The following is a 24,902-nucleotide window of genomic DNA, read 5'->3' on the forward strand; positions in this document are numbered from 1 at the left end:
TGAAAATGGCAGCAGGTGATTAAACTAATGAAAGCGGGTCTGCACTGTGGTCTAACTTGTGCTATAGCGATTTGTTGTTTCTAAAATGTAACCCACCCTAGCTGGTTCATCAGATTGGGAAAGTTTTAAATTCTAACTATGTAGACATAATTAGAAAACCAGAATTCCCCATTTTTCCATTTCACAAATATATTAAAGACTTTGAGGGGAAAAGTTTACCTACCTAAATCTCTGGAGTTTAATGAAAAATTCCAAAAGGATACCTGAATTAGGTCATAAGTATAGGAACTCTTTCTAATTTGGATTTCTAGAATAAAGTCTGCAACACAGTTATCAACCTGAATTATGGACAGGGTTTCAAATGCAAGGGGTAGATTATGCTTACAAATATCTAGTTTTTTTAGAGAGCTCTGGATAGGGATTAACCAAAGGAGTACTATTGTCTGTAGCCAATAGGATGGCACTATAGCAGTGCTGCATGCAGAATTCTAAGCTAAATATAATTTGCCAAGTTCTCCCCCAAAAAATATAACTTTATTATAGTCATCAGATTATGAGCATCATCAGCCATTTTTGATTTAGAAGAGCTCTTTTGGTTTAGGAACAGCACTTTTTTATGCCCTCCCATTTAAATCTTCAATTACTTTTGTGATTAGGCCAGTCAGTCAGAGTATTTAAGTGTCAAGCATTAGGAAAAACCAGAAGGGTTACCCACTTACCTATGGGCCTATTTTAAGTTTACCTTGGGATTGGCTCAGGATTCCTTACCACTGGACTACTCTATGGTCCCTAAATTTGCCTCAAGACCTTGAATTAGCATCTGAAGCTAGTGTAGCTGGGTAACCCAGTATTGGGGGAATATTTGCTTGACTGGCAAACATGTGATGATTAAGCATACCTAATGATAGAAGTTTGAGTGAGATCCTCTATAATGAAGTACTTCTACTGATCTAGGTCTTTTGGGTCCTAGAACAAGAAGATGGGCTGGTAGTGCCCCAGCATCCAACAGAATAAGAATTATTTCCCTTCAAGTTTATTTTTCTGCTTCAAACAATACAACTGAACCAGGAATCTACTCATCTGCATTTCAAAATTCAGCATGAATAGAGGAGATTTTTATACTTTAGGCATAAGAAAAGACATAGGGCTAAGGACAAAAGCATGTTTCTTTCTATGAGCCTTAGATAATTATGGCTCTCTGGTGAAGGCAATGTTGTCTAAATTAAGTTCATTATTAAGCCTTACTAATTTAGTCTGTGGTTATCTTTATCATACTCAAAGTCTTGACTAACTATCCCGAAAATGAAACACATTCCCTCCACAATCCAATCCCTTAAGCATTTATAAAAATTTGTCAAATGTCAGTGTTAAATCTCAAAGTCACTTCATGTATTGAATTTGTGCCATAAAACAATAAAAATATGCTACTAGGTAATTGGCTGGTATCATCAAGATATCATTTAGCAGTCCATTTGAATGAATAATCTAACTAGCAGAAATCCCATCCTTGGGTGATCCATGAAGAAATTCCACAAGCTAGTTTTCAGATATAAATTCATCAAAGTCAAAAACTCAGAAATTACAAGAAATCTGAAAATTTATCTAAGAAACAGCTTTGAAAAAACTGTTGCAACAGCTCCTACAACTAAGGATCTTTTATCATCTTTCCATATGACCTGCCATTTTCTCATCATATTCAATCTACCCGTGTCTGACATGTGGTGATATGTTTCATCCATTTCTCTGTATCTACTAAAAGTCCTGGGATTAACATGCTCCTTCCGTTCACAAAGGAGGATGGAGAAGTCAGATGGATAAAGCAAAAAAACTGTCACAGTTCAAAAGGAAAAACAACACTCCAAATGAGCGAAAGTCTGCAAACAAACCAAGGTTAGTATTTCAACAATATAAAGAGAACAATCTATAATGAAAATCAGTAAAAACAAAAAGCATTAACACGGGGAAATGAACTAAACTATTCCATAAGCATTAAACTCACACAAATGTACCACAAGTATAAATAAAAACAAGGAGCAAAAAGTTGGAAAGGAGAAAGCAATTTCTAGAGGGTTCACACAACAATAATAAGCACTATTTTCTTATAGCTGTTCTGTTTGTAAGCTGTCTTCAATTATAACATCGATTCAATCACTGATGAGGCATAACAAAGAAAAAGATGAAATTTATGAGATGATATCTCAAATTACAGAAAAGCATCGTACTTTCAAATTAGAATAAATAATTTGACCTCCAGTGCCAAGAATCAGAAAGACTTGGGATTTCATCAATGTAAGGTATTCCCTAGGAGAGATTTCTTCTACTAATCAACTCTGCAATTTACAGTCTTAGAAAGTTGCCTAGGATCTTGAGAGGCTACAATTTGCCCAGGATTACATAGGCATGAGTTTAATTCTTTGATGCAAACTGTTTCCATTATGCTATGTTCTTACTTAAATCACTCTTGCTTGTTAAAAGAAGAAAATTTATAGTGAATAAAAAAGAATAGAAAAATAAAAGTTTCTGAATCAGTTTTTTGAAAGGTCATCAAATTTTTATGTTTCCCAAAAGCCTTTCAGAGGTATCTAAAAATATCCCCAAAAGTCGTTCTGAATTTCATGACTATAGGGAAAGTGTTCCTTCACCTTCTGACTTGTTGCCATATAAAATAACATAGGGATAATAAAGAAGCCAGAGAGAAATTAAGAAGTAGTAGACAGAGTAGCTGGTCTTGGGATTCAGAAGACTTAAATTCAAGACCTGCCTCTGGAACATACTATGTAATCATGGACAAATCACTCACTCTCTCAACTTCCCAAGTACCTCATGACAAATTCAAGTTAAAAACAAGTTGTTGATCTGCATCATTAGGGTTAGATTCTACATAGAGAGTTCTCCAATTAATGAAATCAATGGTCTGCACAAAAATATTTTTTCATATAAAATACAATTTTAGATGATACATCACTGAGTTGTCCTATTTAACACTTTAGAAAACTTGGTATCATGCATCTAAAGCATTTATAATAGATTAAATATAGTATTTGTAATCATTTCTATAAAAAACTTTGGACAACAATCACCTGGTCAGGAATCTCAAATCCCAACCCTACATTTTAACATTGCTTTCTTATAATAATACTAAATATAAATCATTTCGATTTTCCTGTAAGGGAACCTACTACAAATGTAAGAACAGACTGTTCAGTTCTTTGCTCTGAAAAGTTTCTTTACAGACCCACTGTTATGTTTCAAAAGCTTTAGTTGCTTTACACTCATATTCCTACATTTTCCAGAAATCTTAAACTAAACTTAAGGATTATTCTAAGTAAACAGACCAGCACACTCAGATTTGCAAAATTCTACTGTTAGCTGACAGCAGCCTATTTATATTTAAAGAAATTTTTTAAAAGAAAAAAAATTGTCTTTAAAATACATCAGTTTTTCACAAATCAATGATTTCAAGAATGCAGTCTATAATCCTACATTTCATCTTCATGAGTTTTGTGACCAAATTAATTTTTTCACCTGGTAGTCAACTTTCTGGTAAAGGCCTTCATAGAATTTACCTAGGCTGGTTACTTATGGAAGATAACACACTAATGCTGAGCCCATACTTTAAAATATACCAAATAAAATCAGAGTTGGGGTGACAAACTGATATCTTGACTGAAAGTTAATGAACCAAGGAATAAGTCTGAAAAATTTCCCTTCATTCAGAACCTTTGTCATGGTTACTCTCCACTGAAAGATGAGGGATAAACTATAATTGAAGGCTTTTAATCACTGTATGTATAGAATTCTTCATCAGTATAATTTCCTTGATGTTAAGTAAGGTGTATACTCTGGCAGAAGGTTTCCAAACATTATCTTCATAGAAATTCTCTCCAATATGAACACAATAACATTTATCAAAAGTTGAGCTGATTTTGAAGTCCTTCTCATATATTCAGTATGCTTTTGTTTCTTTCTGATATTGAGTAAAGTATTCTGGCTGAAACGTTTCATATACCCAGAGTTCTTTGTTATATTCAATCAGCCAACTCTAGCAAGCCAACACTTAACAGCCAGGCTGACCTCAGTAAAAAATATAGTTCAATGAAAGGAAGAATAAGTTGGGCACCAGAACCAAAATATGCAATAATTAAATGAAAGCAGGAAATAAAACTCGGGAAGCAAAGGAATTACACCACACAGAGACAACAAAAATTTGAAGTCATAGATTCAACCACTGTTAAATATAATTATAGGCCAGTGGGAGGGAAGTGGGGGGAGAAACAGGATAGAAGGGTGAGGAAAAAAATGTCACCAAGAGCTGCAGTGTCAAGAAAGCCAGGGAAAGCCAGGAAAATCAAACCTAGAGTTTTTGACCTTAAATTGGTATACTTTTTATATTCTAGTATGTTATCTTCTTTTTTATGCTGAGTTGGCTAATGCTGGTCATGTTACATTTTTATTCTTAAAAGCAAACAAATATCAAAGGCCTATATTTTAACACTCATCAAATGTGAATTTCTGATGCAACAATTCATCTCTCATAAGAAGTGTTTCCATATCTACTGTCATGTTTAGGGTTCCTCTCCAGTATGGATCCTCTGATGTTGAGTAAGAGATGAACTACGATTGAAGGTTTTACCACATTCATTGCATTCATAGGGTTTCTCTCCACTATGAGTACTTTTATGATGAATAAGATGTGTCCTACAGCTGAAGGCTTTCTCACATTCATTACATTTATATGGCTTCTCTCCAGTGTGAATTCTTTGATGCTGAGTAAGTTCAGTACTCCGACGGAAAGTTTTCCCACATTCATTGCATTCATAGGGTTTCTCTCCTGTATGGATTCGTTGATGTTGAGTTAGGTGTGTACTCCATCTGAAGGTTTTCCCACATTCATTGCATTCATAAGGTTTCTCTCCAGTATGAATCCTCTGATGTTGAGTAAGATGTGCACGCTGGCTAAAAGCTTTCTCACATTCACTACATTCATAGGGTTTCTCTCCAGTATGAATTCTTTGATGTCGATTAAGATCTGTACTTTTTCGGAAGGCTTTTCCACATTCATTACATTCATAGGGTTTCTCTCCTGTATGAATTTTCTGATGTTCAGTAAGGTGTGTACTCCAGCTAAAGGCTTTCGAACATTCACTGCATTCATAGGGTCTCTCTCCAGTATGGATTCTCTGATGTTGAATAAGATGTGCACGCTGGCTAAAAGCTCTCTCACACTGATTACATTCATAGGGCTTTTCTCCAGTATGAATTCTCTGATGTTGAGTAAGGTCTATAGTTCGTCTAAAAGCTTTACCACATTCATTACATTCATAGGGTCTCTCTCCAGTATGAATTCTCTGATGCTGAATAAGGTGTGCACGCTGGCTGAAAGCTTTATCACATTCATTACATTCAAAGCGTTTCTTCCCTGAACAAATTTTCTTATGTTTAATTAGGCCAGAATTCTCTTTGAAGTTCTTTCTGCACATGTCACATTTATGACAATTCTCTCCCACAGAAACTTCCTGAGAAGCAGTAGCAGAGTGCAGACTGTAGCTTACTCGAAATTTATTAGATTTAGGGAGTTTCTTCTCAGTGAGGTTTTTCTTCTGGGTAACTTCCACTTGTTTCACTTGTCTTTCCTGGATTCCCTGTTGACAATTTGACTGACTATCACATTCCCAGGTTTTTCCTACTTTGGAAGACCAGAGACCACTCATGGTGATTCCTTCTTGGTGTGAGTTCTCTTTGGAAATGCCTTCCTTTGGAGCTGAATCTTTGGCTTCAGGCCTAGTTTCCCTGTCTGAAAGAAATGAAATGCAATGAGAATGGGAAAATTATAGTGCTAATAAGTATAAGGCATATTTGGTTTTTTCCACTCTGTAAAATGTTCTTAGCAATTCTGGGAAGAAAAAGGGAAAGGAGTAACAATAAAGGAAGAAAGAACTGGTTAAAACTAATGCAACAAGAAAGGGGAACATATAGAATCCACCAAACCAGACTGATTGATATAATGACCATTTTTAAGCACAGGGGATATGGCTAGAAGAACATATCAAGGCAAAGAATCAAGATTAAAGGTGGTAGTCTGGCATCAAATTATCAGTCCTTCATCATTTCACTTTGAAACAGTAGCAAGAACACCAAATTTGGAGTCAGACAACTGAGAAGCTAGCTATATAGCCCTACAAAAGCAACTGTATCTCTGTGAATATACATTTCTTCATCTCTAGTAATTACCTATCTATAGATTATATTTCACAGGGTTTCATTAAGTATTAAATAAGATCATCTAAGGCAAGAGTTCTTAACATAGAATCTGTGAACTTTTAGAAAAATATTTAACTATATTTCAATTAATTAGTTTACTTCATAATCCTATAAATTTTATTTTATGAATTTAAAAACATTGTTCTGAAAGGTTTCACACCAAACTGCTCAAGAGGTCTATGGCTCAGAAAACATCATAACTTCTAATCTAAGGAAAATTATTTTTTAAATTATAAAACACTACATAAATAAGCTATTTCATTCTAGGATAGTTCCTTACATTCAGTAAATATCCTGCCTTGGACATTTACTGTATGATCTTGGAGCAACTCACTTAGTCTATCAGTCTTAGTTTTTTCATCCGCAAAATAAAAGTAATAATTTTTGAAATACTTTATTAGGTTATGGTGAGAAAAATGTTCAGCTCAGGTCTCTCCCGATTCCCAATCCAATTTGTTTTTTCTTAAGTGAGATAATCAGGGTTGATTTGCCCAGAGTCAAAAGTTACTAAGCATCCCAGATTTGAACTTGGATCCTCCTAACACCAAGGCTAATGCTCTATCCCTTGCACTACTTAGCTGCTCCTCTCCCTCTAACACTTTTTTACAACATGGCATGCCTCTTTGCAAAACCTTTAATGGCTAAAAGATGATGTCCTCAGTCTTCGACCTGTGCATATCACAAAACAAAGCCTTCAAAACCCTACTGAAATTTATATTGCATTTTCCCACAAGTAGTCTATACTCTAGCCAAGTCAGTATCTTAATGATCCCAAACATGGCTCCCTCCAATTCCTCACTTAAAACATGCTGACTTCCCTTTCTCTTCAACTGTTCAAATTCTAAACATCCTTTGGAGTTAAGTTTATGTTTTACTAACTCAAAGAACAAAAACAATAACCCAAAAAAAAAAAACCCTCTGTGCCCAATTTAGTCCATAGATTTCCCTTTTAACATTATGCCTTCTATAACAGCTATATCCATTCATATCTGATTACTTGTAATAGGCTGCATGCTCCATGAGGACAAGGGTTATATATTATTCTTCTTTATAATGACCATAAAATGTAGCACAAGGTTTTAAACACAGAAGGCATTCAAAAATATATCCTGAATTGATTCCCTTAAATGATTTATATTAAGATTCTCAAATCTATATACCTAATCCTGGTTTCTCTCCTTAGTTCTTGTACTGCATCACCAACATTTTTAGTGGATATTCTATGAGCATCTTAAACTTAACACATCCAGAATAAATTTATCTTTTCTAAAACTCTCTTCTAAACTCTTCTACTATTGGCAAGGACACTAACATTCTCCCAGTTGCATAAGCTCCAAGTATATCATCCTTGACTCTTCACCCTTACTCAGCCCACATATCCAATTAGTTACTAAATCTTTATCTTTCACCTTCACAATAATTCATATAGCCTCCTCCATAATTTAGGTCCTCATCACCTCTGACAAACTACCACAAAAATTTTAATCGGTCTCCTTGAATTAAGACTCTTCCCACTCCCATACATGCAGTTACCAAAGTGATTTTTCTAAAATATAGTTCTAACCATGCTACAGAGACCTTTTACTTTCACCCTTCTCCCCAAAAAACCAATACTTCCCTATTACTTCAAAAATTAAATATGAAGTACTTTGTCTACAACCTGGTTCCTTCCTATATTTCCAGTCTTTTTACACATCAGTCCCCTCTACACAATCTTCTATCTAGTAAGCCTAGCCTATTTGCTATTCCTCAAACATGACAAACTTTCCCATCTCTGAGCTTTTGCAGTGTTCTCCCATATAACTTATGCCTCTTAAAATCCCTGATTTCACAGCTCAACTGTTATCTTCTCTTAGAGGCCTTTTCCAGTCCCCCAACTGTTAAAACCTTTCTATATAAGGTGACTTCCATCTAGTCTTCATGTATTTTTATAAACTTATAAAAATATTATATATGTGGTTTTTTCCCTTATTAGACAGACTCCTTGAAGTCAGGGACTTTTTTTGTATACCTTAGTATCCTCAAAACATAGTAAAGCTTCACACAAACAAAATCCTTAATAAATATTTGCTGATTGATTATATCAACCACTTTGTCAACCAATCATATAATATTCTTTTTAATGTTACCTAAATATTATGTTTAAATATTTAATATTTTTAAATGTTATGTGTTATCTGTCTTGAATTTCCAATTAGATTCTTATTTCTTAGAAGAAAATAAATGTTTGTTAAAGACTAACATACATAAAAATTAAAGAATATAGGAAGTTATAGGATATAGATTATAAAAGATAATTAACATTATTTCTTTGACTAAAAAAGGGAGGTGATCAATCATGTAATGAAAGTAAAGAATACCAGAAAGAAAACCTGTTACAATAAAAACTATGAAATAAATATCTAGGAGCTCTCCAGCATAAAAGGCAGATCCATTAATTCAACTAATTTGAACTCCAAACCTTTTCATTCTACTGACTACTCTTACCTTCTGAAACACTCTGATCCATTCACTTTCAAGAAATTCTTTTTCCTATCCATCTACCACTCCCTATTTTCTTAATCATCACTGCATTCTTAGCATGGACATTCTTCAGGACTCTGAGTCCCTCTTTTTTTCTCTATATAAATTCCCCTCAAGATTTCAACTCCAATGGGTTAAACGTTACATCTTTTTGTAAATGATACTAATATATCTAACATGATACTGAACTCAGCTCCAATTGCCTATTTGACATCTCCGCCAAGATCTCCCATAGGCATCTCAAATTCAGTTTGTTTAAAACAACCTTCTCCTTCAACTTTCTTTGTTTTTATCAAGGAGATCACTATTATCCAAATCATTCAGATTCATTATCTCAGTTGTGACTCTTCCCTCACCCTCAACACGTATTCTAATCAGTTGCTAAAATTGGTCAATTCTGGCCTATATAGCATCTCTCCACTTATATAACTACTATGCTATTTCAGACCCTCATAATCCCTTACTTGAACTACTAGTATAGCCTCCTAAATGGTTTCCTTGTTTCCAAGTTCTCCTACTTCCCATTTAACTTTCTCATAGATGTCAAAATAATTTATCTAAGGTACAAGTAGCACTATATTACTTCTCTGCTCAAAAATATTGACTAGCTCCTCATTGTCTGTAGATAAGATACAGATAAGATACCTTGGCAATTAAAGATCTCCACAACCTGGCTCCTACCTACCATTACTACTGGATTCAGTCATTCAGTCATTAATCTTCATGCATTTATTAAGGACTCATTAAGTGCTAAGGATTTCCTAAGCACAGGAGATACCAACAAAATTAAAAATAATTCCTATTCAAGTAGTTCAGCATGACTTCCTAACAATTATTTTCACAAATACTATATTCCAACCTAACTAGATTACTAGCTACTCCCTGAAGTTGATAGTCCATCTCCCACCTCTTTTCATTTTCACAAGCCAGCCTTCATTCCTAAAATGTATTCACTTTTCATCTATCTCTCAAAATTCTTCCTTCAAGTTTCAAACTTCCTCTGTTAAAAACTTCCCCAATTTCCCCCTAGTAGTAGTATTCTCTCTCTCCTCAATTTTCCTGTATTTTATGTCATACATGCTGAACCCTTTCCCCAAGACAGAATACAAGGATCCTGGAAAACAGGCACTGTTTCTTATCCTCAGCACTGCCACTTAATAAATGGATGTGGAATTGAAATGAATTTGTGGAAGGATATGGGCAAGAATCTCAATAGTGAGAAGGCATGAATAGGTTTCAATTTGCAAGGAGTATAGGAAGTTTTAGTATTATCATGGCTCTTTCAAAGAATTAAAGTACAGGATGAAGTTATTAAAAACTTTATATTATATCATGTTGGACTATAACTGGTCTAGAAGTTCAGAAAACAGACGATAAAGCAAGGTTTTAAGGAAGAGATAAAACATAGGTAGGCATTAAAGGATGGGAAGAGTTTGGATAAGCAGAAAGGAAGATGTTTCACAAGTGCAGAACATCTTCAAAGCCACAGTTGTAGAAAGACATGGCTTCTAGAGAAGACAATAATAATACTTACTGGAAGAAAAGTTATTTGGGGCTAATAAAGCAAAATAAAATTTAAATGTAAAAATTTACAATAGGTTGTTACAATAAGTCATAGTCCAAACTCAAACACCAAACTCTCCAACAGGAAGGCACTTTAAACTTTTGAATTAGGTTAACAATAGGGTAGGGTAAAGAAACTCTCCAATATCCATTCTGCCCTCTACTTCCTCAATTCTAAAAAATTAGTATATTGCTTCAGCTGCTTTTGTACTTGAGGTTTAGACATTTCTTATTAGTCTGGGGCACAGAGGTAGTGTTTCTATTCTTGTTTTCTGTATAATCTTTACAGAGTTGCAAGTTAATAGCTACATTAATTGTGCTAGCATGGAAGTCATTTAGGTCTATCAGCAGAACAAAAAGGAATTATTTGGGAGGCCAAATAAGAATTTCATAAATCCAGTTATGAAGTGATATGGACTATGCCTACGTGGTTGGTGGCTGAATGGACACTAAAGGATAAACCTTGGGGAAATTGTTTCAAAGAAAGAAAACAGAAGAACTGGAAACAGACTGAACAAAAGAGACAAAAATCGGGAGTATTCAAACTGAATCCTATTTGAAAGCTGGTCTAGTGGTACCCTAAATCAAAAATGTAGAATTTGAGAATAGGTGCTAGACTGGAGCTAGAATGTAAAAATAAGTTTGATTTTTCACATGTTGAGTTCAGCAGACAATAGGAATTCAAATAAAAATGTTTTATAAGTAATTTAAATGATAATCCTGAAATATAGAGGAGATAGCCAAGAGAGAAATATATCTTTGAGTTATCAGCCTAGAAGGAATCCTATATCTTTGTAGGAAGAGATAGAGTGCTAATAATAAAGCATTAAGGGATGCCTAAAATTAGATGTCTGGAAAAAAAAAAGGAAAAAGGAAAAAGAAAGAGATGAGAAGAGACTACAGCAATACATGAAAATAAATTTTCTTCTTTCCCAAGTTAGCCTCACAGATGTCACCAAAATTAGCCTAGTGTAGTATCCATTGCCCATCCCAAACTGACCAGTTTAAACCACTTCCCTGACTTCTTCCAATCACCCAAAGAAAGAGAAAAATTAGAAAGGGCCTTCCCCCAAGGAGTCCCCCTATGTCGCAGGAAAAGGATACAACATATCTCCTGAGTACCAACACCAGAACTGCTGGCCCAGAAGTAGACACAAAAACTCACAAAGGGTCAGCTGAGGAAAGGATCCAAGACATTGCAGTGATGGGGCTCCTCCAGGTCCAAAGTTCTGCACAAGCATCTCAGCTACAGAATCATACACAGTCTGTACTCTGCAAAATACCCTTTCCAGCATGCTGGGAAGAGGTGAGAGAAAGTGAAGGGGAGGAGTATAACAATGGGTATTACCAGTGTCAGACCCTGCCAAAACAAGACACTGATTAAAACAGATCTAATTTGCTGATAGAAGCTAAAGAAAGCATAGTTTGGGCTGAAAGCATGCCAGGACCTTTGCTCCTTAATGACTTGAAATTATAATGCCATATTACTTCTCAATAACAGCTGCAAATCCCCAGAACATACTTTGCTAGAATGCTATTGGCTGTTAATGTTGGTTGATTAGTTGGTGTGCTTCTCACTGATCAAGTACTTTCCATTAACTGCAGGCCTTCATGCTAAAATGTTTTAAATTAACTGCAAGATAGTGCCTTGTTGCACAAAGAAAGAAAAATTCAAGCCAGTACTCAACATGTCAAATAAAAGGTATGTGAAGATTCAGAAAAGATAATTTCTGTAAGAAAAAAAAAAATCAGTGAAGACATTCACATTAACTGTTCTGGGAAATGTGAAGGAAAGGGCCATACGGAAGGGATTCCGAAGACAATGGAAATGGAAGCCTTTAAGGAAAGGTTGTAAGACTAAAGAGATCAGTTGTGAAAGAAGTGAAAGAGAGGGAAAAACATTCAAAAAAGAAGATGACAGAAAATGAGACAAGAATAAAAAGGTCAAGAAAGCAAGAAGCGATGGGAATTACAGGACATGTTCAGTTTAAAGAAGATAAATAATACCTCTTGTGATACCAGAGGAAAGTATCAAAAAAGCATGGGAAAGTTATCATTCTTCCCATAAGTAATCTTCAAAAATGAGAAGGGCTATGATGTGGAAGAAGATTAGGCTTCCATCTTTATGTATAGTAAAATAAGATGAGAGTAGGAATCATAAGGAAGATTTAAAGACAATATAAAGAATTTCTAGCAATTAAAATGGAATAAGCAAAGGAATGAAATCTTTGTCCCTGGAAGTGCTCACTTATCAAGAATATTACAGAAGAAATTCTTGTGTTGGATATAGGATAAAATGATTTCTGACATTACTTCCAACTCTAAGCTTCTACAATACTTTGAGGTGGAGTCCAGGGCAGTGGTAGAATATAGTAAATGGCATCAAGTTTCCACAGGCTTTGAGAATAACTCTTTCCATTCATTTCCAAAATCATACCCTTTATAATTTACCTATCTTGTCTCTCATTTCCCTGAATTTTCTGCTTTGGCGGGGAAAGGAGTGCAGTTTGGGAGGGAGGAGAGTTTTACTTTCCACTTACTTGAACAAGTGCATCTTGAGGTTCCACTTTCTATCATCCATGGCTCTCTTCCTTTTTCTAACTGGGTAATCATATTTGGTTTGGAAATGTGATGCCCTACTCAAAAAGAAAGACAGAAATTTAATGTTTATTATGGAACAATGAATAATTCCAGAGTTCATTTCCAGGTTCTTCTGAAAGACGCTGAAGAATTAATGAGATAAAACATCACACAGACATACAAAGTAGCTTCCCATTTTAATTTCCATACCATAAAGGCCTTTCATCTGTTAGCCAAAAAACAATATCATAATCTAATAAAAGGTAAAATAAATGTTCTATTTTGTTACCTAAAAGAGAAGTTGCAATTTATTTAACTCAAGCTTAAATTCAGTAAAGATTTTAGAAGTTTCACACATTTTAACAATTGGAGACATAAATACAGTTTCTGAATATCAAATCACTATCTTACCTAATGAGACCAGGTTTCTATAGTTCTCCAGCATAACTTCCCTGTATAGGTCCCTCTGACCAATGTCCAGGTGCCTCCACTCCTCCCGGGTGAAATTCACAGCAACATCCTTGAAAGTCAATGACTCCTAAAATATCAAAGATATTTCTATTCAACCATCTCCCAAAATATTCTTGAGGAGAAATGAGGAGATCCCAAGGGCAAAACCAGAAACAGAAATAGGTACAGTTATAAAGTGGTCAAGTTTGGCTTGATGTCAGAAAAAACTTCATTATAGTTGTTCAAAAGAGAAATAGAATGCCTCATGAAGTGGCGTTCTTCAAACAGAAACTGGATAACTACTTGTCAGATTTGTTAGAGTAAGATTCCCTTCATGTATATATAGATCATTCTATAGGCCTAAAAGGTTCTCCCAATCCTCAAATTGTTTGACTCTAATTATGTTTTAGTTTTTTTTTTTTTGTTTTTTTTTTTTTTTTTACATAAGCATCTGTATCTTAGGGGTATGAGTATACATTAGTACATGCTTTCTTTTTTTTCCCCATTTTTTTTGTACATCTATTTTAACAGATGTAGTAACTAGTATTTGGATGTTAGATTCTTGAAATATCTGGAGGTTTCATGAAACAAAACAGTATGTTACTGAAAATTTCTATTGATAAAAAAATAAAAATATTGACTTCTAAATATATTTTTAAAAAGATCCTGATAATTTCTCAAAATAAAATTTGCAAATCCTAGCATACATAAACAATAGCTATCATGATGATAAATTTGATTCTTAAAAATTTCATACCAATATGCTTTTATAAATTCACTAATACACAAAATAAATTAAAGGCAATTTGGAAATAGTGGGACTAGCTCCTGAGAAGTCAGGAAAAGACTTATCTACAAAGCAGCATTTGAAAAAACTAAAGATTTTGAGAGGCAGAGATAAGGAGGGAAATATTCCTAAACATTCAAGAAAGCCTGTGTAAAGCCCCCAAAGAGATCAGAAAATGAGAGAAATGTCCATTACATACAAAAATAAACAAGTTCTCCTTGTGGTGGCAAAAAACTAGTAACTAAGAAAATATACAATAATTGTATATACCAAATGAAGTACTATTGTGCTTTTGTAAGCAATGGGGAAATACATGATTTCAAGAAGACATGGAAAAATTTATATGAACTGACACATAGTAAAGCAAATAGAATCAGAGAAATTTTTACTACATCACTATTATGAAAATGATTGATACTGAAGATTTTACAAACTAAAAAAAGAATTAAATAGGTAAAACCAGAAGAACAATTTATACAATGACAATAACACTATAACAACAAACAGTTCTGGAAATTTTAATAAATATGATCACTATAATAGCCATTCATAATTGCAAAGGACCAATAATGAAACATGCTATCCATTTACAGAGATAATAGATTTATAATGCAGAATTAGACATGTATATTTTTATTTACAGTCACTGGGTAATCTGTTCACTTGACTATGCATTTTGTTACAAGAAGTTTAATTATTTCTTGCCCTTTTTACAAATGAGATGAGGATGTAAGGAAGAAAAATAGATTTTTGTTCATGTCAAGAAGATCAGGAGGTAATAGATGCACACTTTCATATGAAGTCACTGTGTCATCACTTTTACATAACTGTTTTACCTTGTTAAAAATGACCTCTCACAAAGCAAGAGAAATCTGTAATGTATTTAATATCAAAACTAAACTAAACTAAACTGAAAGTGGTCAAAAAAGAAAGGAGAAACAACAAGGAGGCTAGCTGAGTTGGAATATAGAATATATGAAGGGGAATAACATATAGCAAGTCTGGAAAGTAGGAGGGAGAACAGGTAGGAAAGGATTTTAAATGCCAGACAAAAAAGTCTTCATTTTATTTTAGAAGTAATCCCTACCACCACAGGTAGAGAGTGGAGATAAAATTGTGGGAAAATGGCAGAGTAGGTCAGAAAATTATAACCTCTCCAAATTTCCTTCACAAACAAGACAAAATAGCATCTCAAGGTGAATTTAGAGGGCAAAATAAATAAAAATTGGGGCACAGCAGTGGCCCTCCTAGGACTACTGTAGAAGACCTGAGACCCTGATTTGGCCTAAATGAAGAGCTATCTTCTGAAACAAGCTCTGGGGCCAGCTAGGTAGGGTAGTAGCCTCAGCCTCAGGGAGTCAGCAGGGGAAGAATAAAGCACCCTATAATGCTTCGATATGCCAGGCCTGACTGTGCTGCCCAAAGGAAGGTGAAAAGGAAACAGCACACACCTAATGAGTACAGAAATTGACACCATTTCTAGTCATATGAAAAGATGCTCTAAATCATTATTGATCACAGAAATGCAAATTACAACTCTGAGGTACCACTACACACCTGTCAGATTAGCTGACAGGAAAAGATAATGACAAATGTTGTAGGGGATGTGGGAAAAATGGGACACTGATACATTATTGGTGGAGTTGTGAACGGATCCAACCATTCTGGAGAGCAATTTGGAACTATAACTCAAAAAGTTATCAAACTGCATATCCTTTGATCCAGCAGTGTTATTACTGGGCTCATATCCCAAAGAGGTCTTAAAGGAGGGAAAGGAATACACATGTGCAAAAATGTTTGTGGCAGCCCTTTTTATGGTGGCAAGAAACTAGAAACCAAGTGGATGCCCATCAATTGGAGAATGATTGAGTAAATTGTGGTATATGAATGTTACGGAATATTATTGTTCTGTAAGAAATGACCAGCAGGATGAATAGAGAGGCCTGGACTTACATGAAGTGATGCTAAGTGAAGAGAGCAGAACCAGATCTTAGTACACAGCAACAAGATTATACAATGATCAATTCTGAGAGATGTAACTCTCTTCAACAATGAGATGATTCAGACCATTTTCAATGATCTTGTGATGAAAAGAGCCATCTTTTCAGCCTAGAGTGAGGAGTATAGGAACTGAGAGTGGTTCACAACATAGCATTTTCACTCTTTTTGTTGCTGTTTGCTTGCATTTTATTTTCTTTCTCATTTTTTTCCCTGTTTGATTTGATTTTTCTTGTGCAGCAAGCTAATTATGTAAAATATGTACGCATATATTAGATTTAATATATATTTCTATGTTTAACATAAGTTGGATTACTTGCCATCTAGGGAAGGGGTAAGGAAGAGAAGGAAAATTAGAACACAAGGTTTTGCAAGGGCTAATGTTGAAGAATTGTCCATGCATATGTTTTGAAAATAAAAAAAAACTTTAATTTAAAAAAAAAACCACAGAAACAATGTGGCAAGGGAGATGCTACTTGTGAGCACGTACAGGACAGCTGACTTCTTGGTTTCATTTCCAAGACAAAGGGGAGAGCTAAAGATTACAGCCACTGAAGGGTTCCCACGGGACAAGAGCATTTTCAGAATAATGTGGCTGGGGATCTTAACTGTGGTATGGAGGGGGAAGGAGTCCCAAGACTGAGCTCTGGACAAAATTCATAAAATAACAGTAAAAAGGATCTGAGGCCAGACGTACCATTCGCCACACACTAGGACTAGAGGTAATTAAAATAATAAGCTGTTAAAAATTAAAAAATAAAATAAAAATGAGTAAGCAAAGCAGAAAGAATCCAAGTATAAACAACTATCATCAGGATAGAGAAAATGTGGATTCATTTTTAGAGGAAGAGACTGAAACAAAAAAAAGATACTCCTACCCCAAATTGTAACATCAAATGGTCAGAATTTCTAGAAGAACTTTAAAAGGATTTTTAAAATTAAGTAAGAAAAATTAGAAAAAACAAAAGAACAATCTTAAAAACTAGAATTGAACAAAGGGAAATTAATGACACTTATAAGACACCAAAAAATAATATGACAAAAAAAAAATGAAAAAATAGGAGTGAATGTGAAACATCTAATAAGAATAAAACTGATCTGAAGAAGAGAAAACATAAGAATAATGATACCTAAAATCTACAATCAAAAAAAAAATAATCTTAATAGAATATTACAAGAAATAATTAAAGAAAATTGCCCTGAAGAACAAGAAAGGAAAGTAAAAATAAGAAAAATCTACCAATTATCACCTGAAAGAGATTCCAAGATAAAAACCTATAGAAATATCATAGTCAAATTTCAAAATCCCTATATTAAGGAGAAACTATTAGGAGCAACAAGAAAAAAAAATCAAATAATGTGGAGCCACAATTAGAATTACACAAGACCTAGTAACTGTACCATTAAAAGCCCAAAGATCTTAGAACACTATACATTGAAAAGCAAAAGAACTGCAATTACAGCCAAACATAATTTACCCAACAAAGTTAAGTATAATCCTGAACTTCCCCAAAAAAGGACATTCAATGAATTTAAAGATGGTCAAGTTTTTATTACAAAGAGTTGAACTTAATAGAAAATTAGACATAAGATTCAGGAGATCCATAAGATATAAACATCAAAGACCAATTATAAGAGATTCAATAAAAACAAACAGTTTATCATTTACATGTAAAAATGTCAACAGTATTCTTAAGACTGTCAGTAACTGGATTGCTGAAAAGAAAGCCTGGAGATGAGCTGAGTATGATATGATGATTCTAAAAAGCAATAGTGCGTAGAAAAAAGGCAAAAAGAGCAATTATCTCAAACAAATGAGGCATGAAAGGAAGAAGTGATATAGTGGAATCAGATGGGGAAAAAGATTGGTAGTGCCAGAACTTGACTCTCATCAGATACGAGTTAGAGAAGGAACAACATATATATATAGAAGGATATAAAATTCTTATATATTTATAAAAAAAATAAGAAGGTGCGGGAACAAGAAAAGGGGGAGTATAAAAAGAGTGTGCAGATTAAGATTTTAGAAGGTGGGGGGAGAATAAAAGGAAGGGACCCTGAGAAGAGTCAGTAGAATAAGGAAAATGAGACTTAAAGGAGAGGATAAGGGAGAGATTCTTTACAAAAGTATGGAATATAGAGACAGTGGTTAGAAGCAAACTAAAGGAGGAAAAAGGTTAAAAAAAAAAAGAGAGAGACTAAAAAGGACAATAATGAGGAAAAGTAGGATGAAGGAAAATACAAAGAATAATTATAACTTTGAATATGAATGAGAAGAATTCACTCACAAAATGGTTAACAGCAGAATGGATTAAAAATGAGAATCTGGCAATATGCTGCTTATAAGGAACACACTTTAAATGTGAGATACAGTTAAAATAAAGGGCTGAAGTAGAACATATTACACTTCAGCTGATGTTAAAAAAAAAAACAGGAATGGTAATCATAAGATTAGAGTCAAAGCTAAAATAAACTTAATTAAAATAGATAAATAGGAAAACTACATTATGACAAAAGGTACCATAGATAATAAAGAAATATGAATACTAAGCTTACATGCAACAAATACCTTAGCATTTAAATTTTTAAAAGAAAAATTAAATGAATTACTGGTGGAAATAGTAATACTCCAAAAGTGGGGAACTTTAATCTTCTCTCAGAACTAAACAAATCTAACAAAAAAAAAAAAGAAGAAGAAGAAAAAAATTAAGGAACTGAAAAGAATTTTAGATAAGGCAGATATCATAGATATCCAAAGATAAATGAATGGAAATACAAAGGAATATATCTTTTTCTCAGTGGTACATGTTACCTTTACAAAGACTGATTATAAATTAGAGCACAAAAGTGTATAGCTAAAAGAAAAATGGAAATATCAAGCTGTTTACAAGTTACTATGCAATAAAAATTATATCTAACAAGGGCCCATATAAGAAACAGAAAGATAGAGCAGTGGAACATACCGCAACAAAGGAATATACTTAACCCATTGTTTGACAAATGTAAAGACTTTTAGAATAAGAATTCATTTTCAGTAAAAATTGGGAAAACTGGAAAGCAGTCTGGCAGAACTTGGTAAATACCATTTATCATGATAAAGTCAAAATGGATAAATGACCCAGACATAAAGAGAAATATTACAAGAAAATCTGAAATACTTTTGAGCATTCTATTATAAAGTTGAAATAAGTAGAGACTAGAAAAACAACAACAAATTTTCATCTCGGGCTAAAGTGTAACACAACTGGAATGAAGTATCCCTCTAAAAAAAGCAGTAAATTACTCTACTAAAGATCAAGAAAACTATTTAGGTATTCTTGAGGAAAGAAAGCCATTTCTTACAGAAAATGTTTCAAGGACTCTTTACATAATTGGGTAATTATTTTCATATAGTTAGGCAGTCATATCCATATTTATTACTAAGATCACCATTCTGTCAACCTTTATGAGTAAAAACCCTAAACTTATCTTTGATTATTTCCTTACTTTTTATCTTTTTAGGTGTCTGCTTCTTCTGCACACTACTTTCATCATATCACCTACCCTCCTCATCTGTCCTCTACCCTCACCTCAGTTCCTAACCCTCTGCCTTCTAAAAAAATACTCAAAAAATCAATATTCAAATGTTTTTAGGATATACTCCAAACTCTTTAGAGTAATATTTAAGGCTCTCCAAAATCTGACATTATCCTACAAAATCAACCTATTTCCTACTACTCCCTAAAATCATATTCAATAAATATTTATTATGTATATTCACAACCATATGCAAAAAAATTATTTTAGGAATAAAAAATAAAAAGATAGAAGCAACATAGTCGGCTTCCAACATAGCCACAAAAGTTAAATCAGACTTAAGCTAAATTAAGAAAGGGCCCAGGATTAGAAACATGATTACCTGGAACACTGTGTTTAATTCAGGGTGCTATGTTTTAGGAAGGGTCTTGATAAACTGGGGAGCATTCAGAAGGGTGGCCAAGATAATAAAGGACCCCAAAATCATTACACATGAGAAGCAACTGAAGGATCTAAGAATATTTAGTTCAGAAATGAGAAAACTCAAAGAACATGACACTATTTTAAAGAATGTCAAGTGAAAGAGGGATTTAATTTATTCTGCCTAGCTTCAGAGAGCAGAATTAGGAGCATTGGCTGGAAGCTGCAGAGGGAAAACCAGGTTTCCTATCAGGAAAATCTTCCCAGAGGTTAGAAAATGGAATGTGTCAAATTCATTAAGAATGAATCATTCCATTATTTTTCTGTAAGAAATGACCAACAGGATAATTTCAGAAAGGCCTGGAGAGACTCACATGAACTGATGCTGAGTGAAATGAGCAGGACCAGGAGATCATTACATACTTCAACAACTATACTATATGATGATCAATTCTGATGGACGTGGCCATCTTCAGCAATGAGATGTACCAAATCAGTTCCAATAGAACAGTAATGAATTAAACCAGCTACACCCAGCAAAAGAACTCTGGAAGATGACTATGAACCACTACATAGAATTCCCAATCCCTCTATTTTTGTCTGCCTGCATTTTTGATTTCCTTCACAGGCTAATAGTACACTATTTCAAAGTCCGATTCTTTTTGTACGGCAAAATAACTGTTTGGACATGTATACTTATATTGTATTTAATTTATACTTTAACATATTTAACATGTATTGGTCAACCTGCCATTGTGGGGAAGGGGGTGGGGAGAAGGAGGGGAAAAATTGGGACAAAAGATTTGGCAACTGTCAATGCTGTAAAATTACCCATGCATACAACTTGTAAATAAAAAGCTATAATTTAAAAAAAAAAAAAAAAAAAAAAAAAAAGAATGAATCATTCCCCAGTTGATAAAGGATAAGAGGAAGCAGTTTTGGGAAGATAAAATCAAAGCTACACATATGTAGCCATAGGAAAAAATGCTTTAAATCATTATTGATTAGAGAAAAGCAAATTAAAACAACTTTCAGATACCATCTCAAACTTATCAGGTTGACCCTAACAGAAAGGGAAAATAATCAAGTACAAAGGACCTATAAACAAAAATGCTAATCATCATCCAAAAAAAGAATTGCTATATGGAAGTACATAGGAGGGAGGGAAACAACTTGAAACTCAAAATGTAATCACCACCACCCCCCAAAAAGGAAGGAAAGGAGAGCGGGAGGATGGAGGAAGGGAAGAAAAGAAGAAAGGAAGGAAAAGAAGGAAAGGAATGAGGGGGGGAGGAAGAAAAAAAGGAGGGAGAAAAGGAGGAAGGAAAGGAAGTGAAGGGTGGAGGGAGGAAGCAGGAAGGAGCAGGGAGAAGGAAGAAAGGAAGGAACAAAAGTTTTAAATTAAAAAAAAAAAGAGCCCTTAGATAACCATCCATTCTAACATAAACTTAATGAAACTACAAGTTCATTTAGAGCAAGACTTCATTTCTTCCTATACTTCTTTTGTTTTAATCATTGGTATTAGCATGCATGTTACAGTAGACTTGCATAATCTGTTGAATATAAGAAGGGATATTGGACAGAAAAAAATTGAGTAAAAGAAGGCATTAAGTAAACTGGAAAAATTCTCTATTATTCAAAATATTCTTGTGTCCTGGAGAGTATACTTTGGGCTCATGCTCCTGGAAAGGTGTTTTAACCTTCTAGAATCCCAGAATTCCTAAGATAAGGAAAAGAAATCCTCAACTCACCTGAGCTCTGGCTCTTGATAGGCCAGGTATCAATCTTCCCAGCTCCTCTGTGGGCTTCTCTTGGAGGGAGACAAAATTTTGAATAGGGATATCTGGCAAAAGAAAAGGGAATCACGAAGAAATACCTTTCTGACACATAAAATTCCAAAATCTTGAAATTATAACATCCTATTTCAATGTAACCCACAAACTCCTTAGAAGTAGGTCAAAGGTAATTCTGGCCATATCCACATCTATAATCAGAGAAAGCTAATAGTGTCCATGTATTCCTAACATGTTCTAGAGCATAGAAATCTACTTAATCTAGGTGTAAGGACACATAGCTTTGTCATTATGTGCTTTGTGATACAGAATATGTAACCCAAACTCTCTATGCCTTCCTGTCTAATTTAATTATTACTCTAATCCCTTTCCTGGATCAGAAAGTATATGGTGGAATCAATTTGTTGAATTTGGAGAAGTGGGAGCTCCATATCAAATCAAACAAGCAATCAACAATTATCTGTAAAGTACTTAATATGTACCTGGCAACATCCCAGGTACTGTGATACAAAGACAAATTATTCCAACAGTCCTTGCTCCCCTAGAGCTTACATTCTATCAAATGTAAGTTAATTTAGCTATTAAAGGGGTAATATGGAAAGACTAAAAAATTCAAGTCAATATGACAGACTTATAGAGAACCTTAGAGATTATGAACTCTACATCACATTACAGTTTAATTACAACTTGTTCAAGATCTCAAAGCTAGTAAATATGTATCAGTTTGGCTTTTTGAACTTGTATCCACTCACTCTTGAGATGAAGCACTTTTTACTTCTGATCCTAATTGTGTTACCAAATAACTATAAAATGATAACAATTTGGCATGAATCTCAGGTTTCCATTGTTCAAATAGAGATGATAATAAGCCTTAAGAAATAGAGAGTTGAAACAAAATTAGGTGATTGGAATGTTTCCTATCAAGGAAGAGGATAAAAAGAGAATGGTCTCTGCTTCAAGGATTTTACAAAAAGTAGAGCTGCTGAGTCTTTAACTCTCCAAACAATTTTTTTCAGACTGTCAAGCCATCATATCCAGATAGAATTTACAAAACAGGGAATTCCCTATATCCATGAAATTTCTTATCTGGACAAAAAAAGAAAAAAAGGAGACACATACATTTGGGACATTATCTCCCAATCCAGATTCTCCTTTGATGATTCAAAGATTCATCCACCTTCTGAGAAAAAAGAGGTGGGAAGGAGAGAGTTGGATGAAGTACTATTCAAAGTTGACTGCCAACTCTCAAGCAAGACTTCAATTTGGGTCAAAAAGCTGCGCGCTGAAAACTTCTCTATATCAACGATTTTATGCATCAAGTTTTTGTTTCTAATTCCTTTATTTTTTAGTAAATGCTCCTTTTCAAAAATATCTTTCTCTCAACGAGATGAACGGGAAAACATTTTTCACTTATTCAACCAAAAGACAAAGAAGTAACTCCACAGCCAGCATGGACAGAGGTGGCAACTTGGAACGCAGAGAACACCATAGAGCTAGGACACACAAGTGCGTGTGACGTGAGAAGAGTCATCAACCACGGGTCTGGATTCCTTCACAGTCTATTCCCTCCCAGCGCTCCCACATGCTCCTGCCACTTCTCACCTCTCTCCCCGAGCGACGGGGCCAGACCTTTCATGGTCACTGCTTGCTTCCCGGCTGTTTTCCAGGAAATGACGACTCCTGGATCCTGGAAGAAGGATCAGGCTTCCCCTCAGCCCCAAGAGCTCCAGGCCCACCTCCTACCCAGCCGCCCGAAGCCTCTGGGCAGGTGCATGGGCCTGAGCATCAGAACCTCCAAATGCAAGAGGCGGTCACATGGGGTGCAAGAGAGGAAAACTCTCACCAGCACTTTTTATTATCTGGGGACTGAGCTCCGCCGGGGGGATGGGGGGGAGGAAGATGGGGGGAAGAGGATAGGGAGAGGAGGAGGATGGGGGGGGGAGGAGGGTAGGCGGGGCAGGGGGAGAACTGTCATTTACCTGGGGCTGACTAGGCCGCTTGCCCACGCTGTGTGAAACTCGAGAGGAGGGCCTGCGGGAGGGTCACAGAGACTAGCACTCCAGGCTCTCGCCTCGCCCCACCCTCCAACCCCCACCTCGTGACCTAGAGTTCCCCCACACACACCATCCCCGCCCCCCCCCCACACCATCTCCGCCCCCCACCTCCTCAGACACTCTAGGTGAGCTAGTGAAGATCGGGCCAGCTCGGGTTTTTTCCGGCGTCCCCCGGGCAGCGGTGCTGATAGACCGACAAATAGACTGACTGAAGGGCAGAATACAGCCCCGCACCTGCGCGCGCGTACACACGCACACACAGTCCCCTTCCCTCCTGAGGGTCCAGAGAAGGCCCGACACTAGTCCCCGCAACCTGACGACCAGGGACCGGGAGTCCCCATCTCCCTAGTAGGGCTCTCACCCTCCCTTCGGGGCCTGGGAGCAACAGGCGCGAGGGTCGTGGTCCCGGGACTAGAATAGCTGCGAGGAGCGGACAGGAAAACAAAGGGGCGGCAAGTCCAGGCCCATGCGAGACTTGGCCTGCGCCTGCGCCGCCACCTGTCTCCGGCCCAAACGAAGATTTCTAGAGGACGCCGCAAAGCGCAGTCCGGTCCCGAAAGGATAGGAAGATCCCAGCGGCTCCGACCCAAAGGGGTTCTGTCTGTGGGTTTGTGGGAAATGAAGCCTGCTCGCATAGATAAACCTCAGCTCGGAGGATTCTGGGAATTGTAGTCTGGCGATACCTCGCCACACTTAAAGCAACTGAAATGTGTAAATCATCAAGTTCTCTGACCTTTCTCTGCGCAGGGTGATACTACCCACGTTATGATCAGTCATAGATTTAGAACTGGAAGGGATCTCAGGGACTAACTAGAACAACCCACTCATTTTTCCGGAAGAGGAAACAAGTTCAGGAAGGTTTTGTGATTTTGTGATTCAATGCTTTTTTGACTATACCAAATTATTTGCTCTTTTATGTGGTATTTTTTCAAATGCTTAGAGATAGTCATATTCCTA

At 35.6% G+C, this 24,902-nt stretch overlaps 1 protein-coding gene across 3 annotated transcripts; it reads right to left on the bottom strand.

Annotated features, from left to right (window-relative positions):
• Window positions 1–1,872: 1,872 nt before the first annotated feature.
• On the bottom strand, window positions 1,873–24,563 carry LOC111718678 (zinc finger protein 501). 3 transcript variants are annotated; one of them, XM_031950344.1, is made up of 7 exons: window positions 24,307–24,563; window positions 23,871–23,922; window positions 23,494–23,578; window positions 21,850–21,908; window positions 13,339–13,465; window positions 12,888–12,983; window positions 1,873–5,794 (listed from the first exon to the last, which is right to left on the bottom strand). In XM_031950344.1, the coding sequence occupies exons 3-7, from the start codon at window positions 23,525–23,527 to the stop codon at window positions 4,566–4,568; spliced, it is 1,545 nt and encodes a 514-aa protein (XP_031806204.1). In that variant the 5' UTR covers window positions 23,528–23,578; window positions 23,871–23,922; window positions 24,307–24,563; the 3' UTR covers window positions 1,873–4,565. The 3 variants fall into 3 exon arrangements, with proteins under 3 accessions (XP_031806204.1, XP_031806203.1, XP_023350792.1); XM_031950343.1 differs by having other exon boundaries at window positions 21,850–21,941; XM_023495024.2 differs by lacking the exons at window positions 23,494–23,578; window positions 23,871–23,922; window positions 24,307–24,563 and adding an exon at window positions 11,513–11,643 and having other exon boundaries at window positions 21,850–21,869.
• Between the last annotated feature and the right edge of the window lie 339 nt (window positions 24,564–24,902).

Source organism: Sarcophilus harrisii, chromosome 2 (genome assembly GCF_902635505.1).
Source record: "Sarcophilus harrisii chromosome 2, mSarHar1.11, whole genome shotgun sequence".
Classification (NCBI taxonomy): Eukaryota; Metazoa; Chordata; class Mammalia; order Dasyuromorphia; family Dasyuridae; genus Sarcophilus; species Sarcophilus harrisii.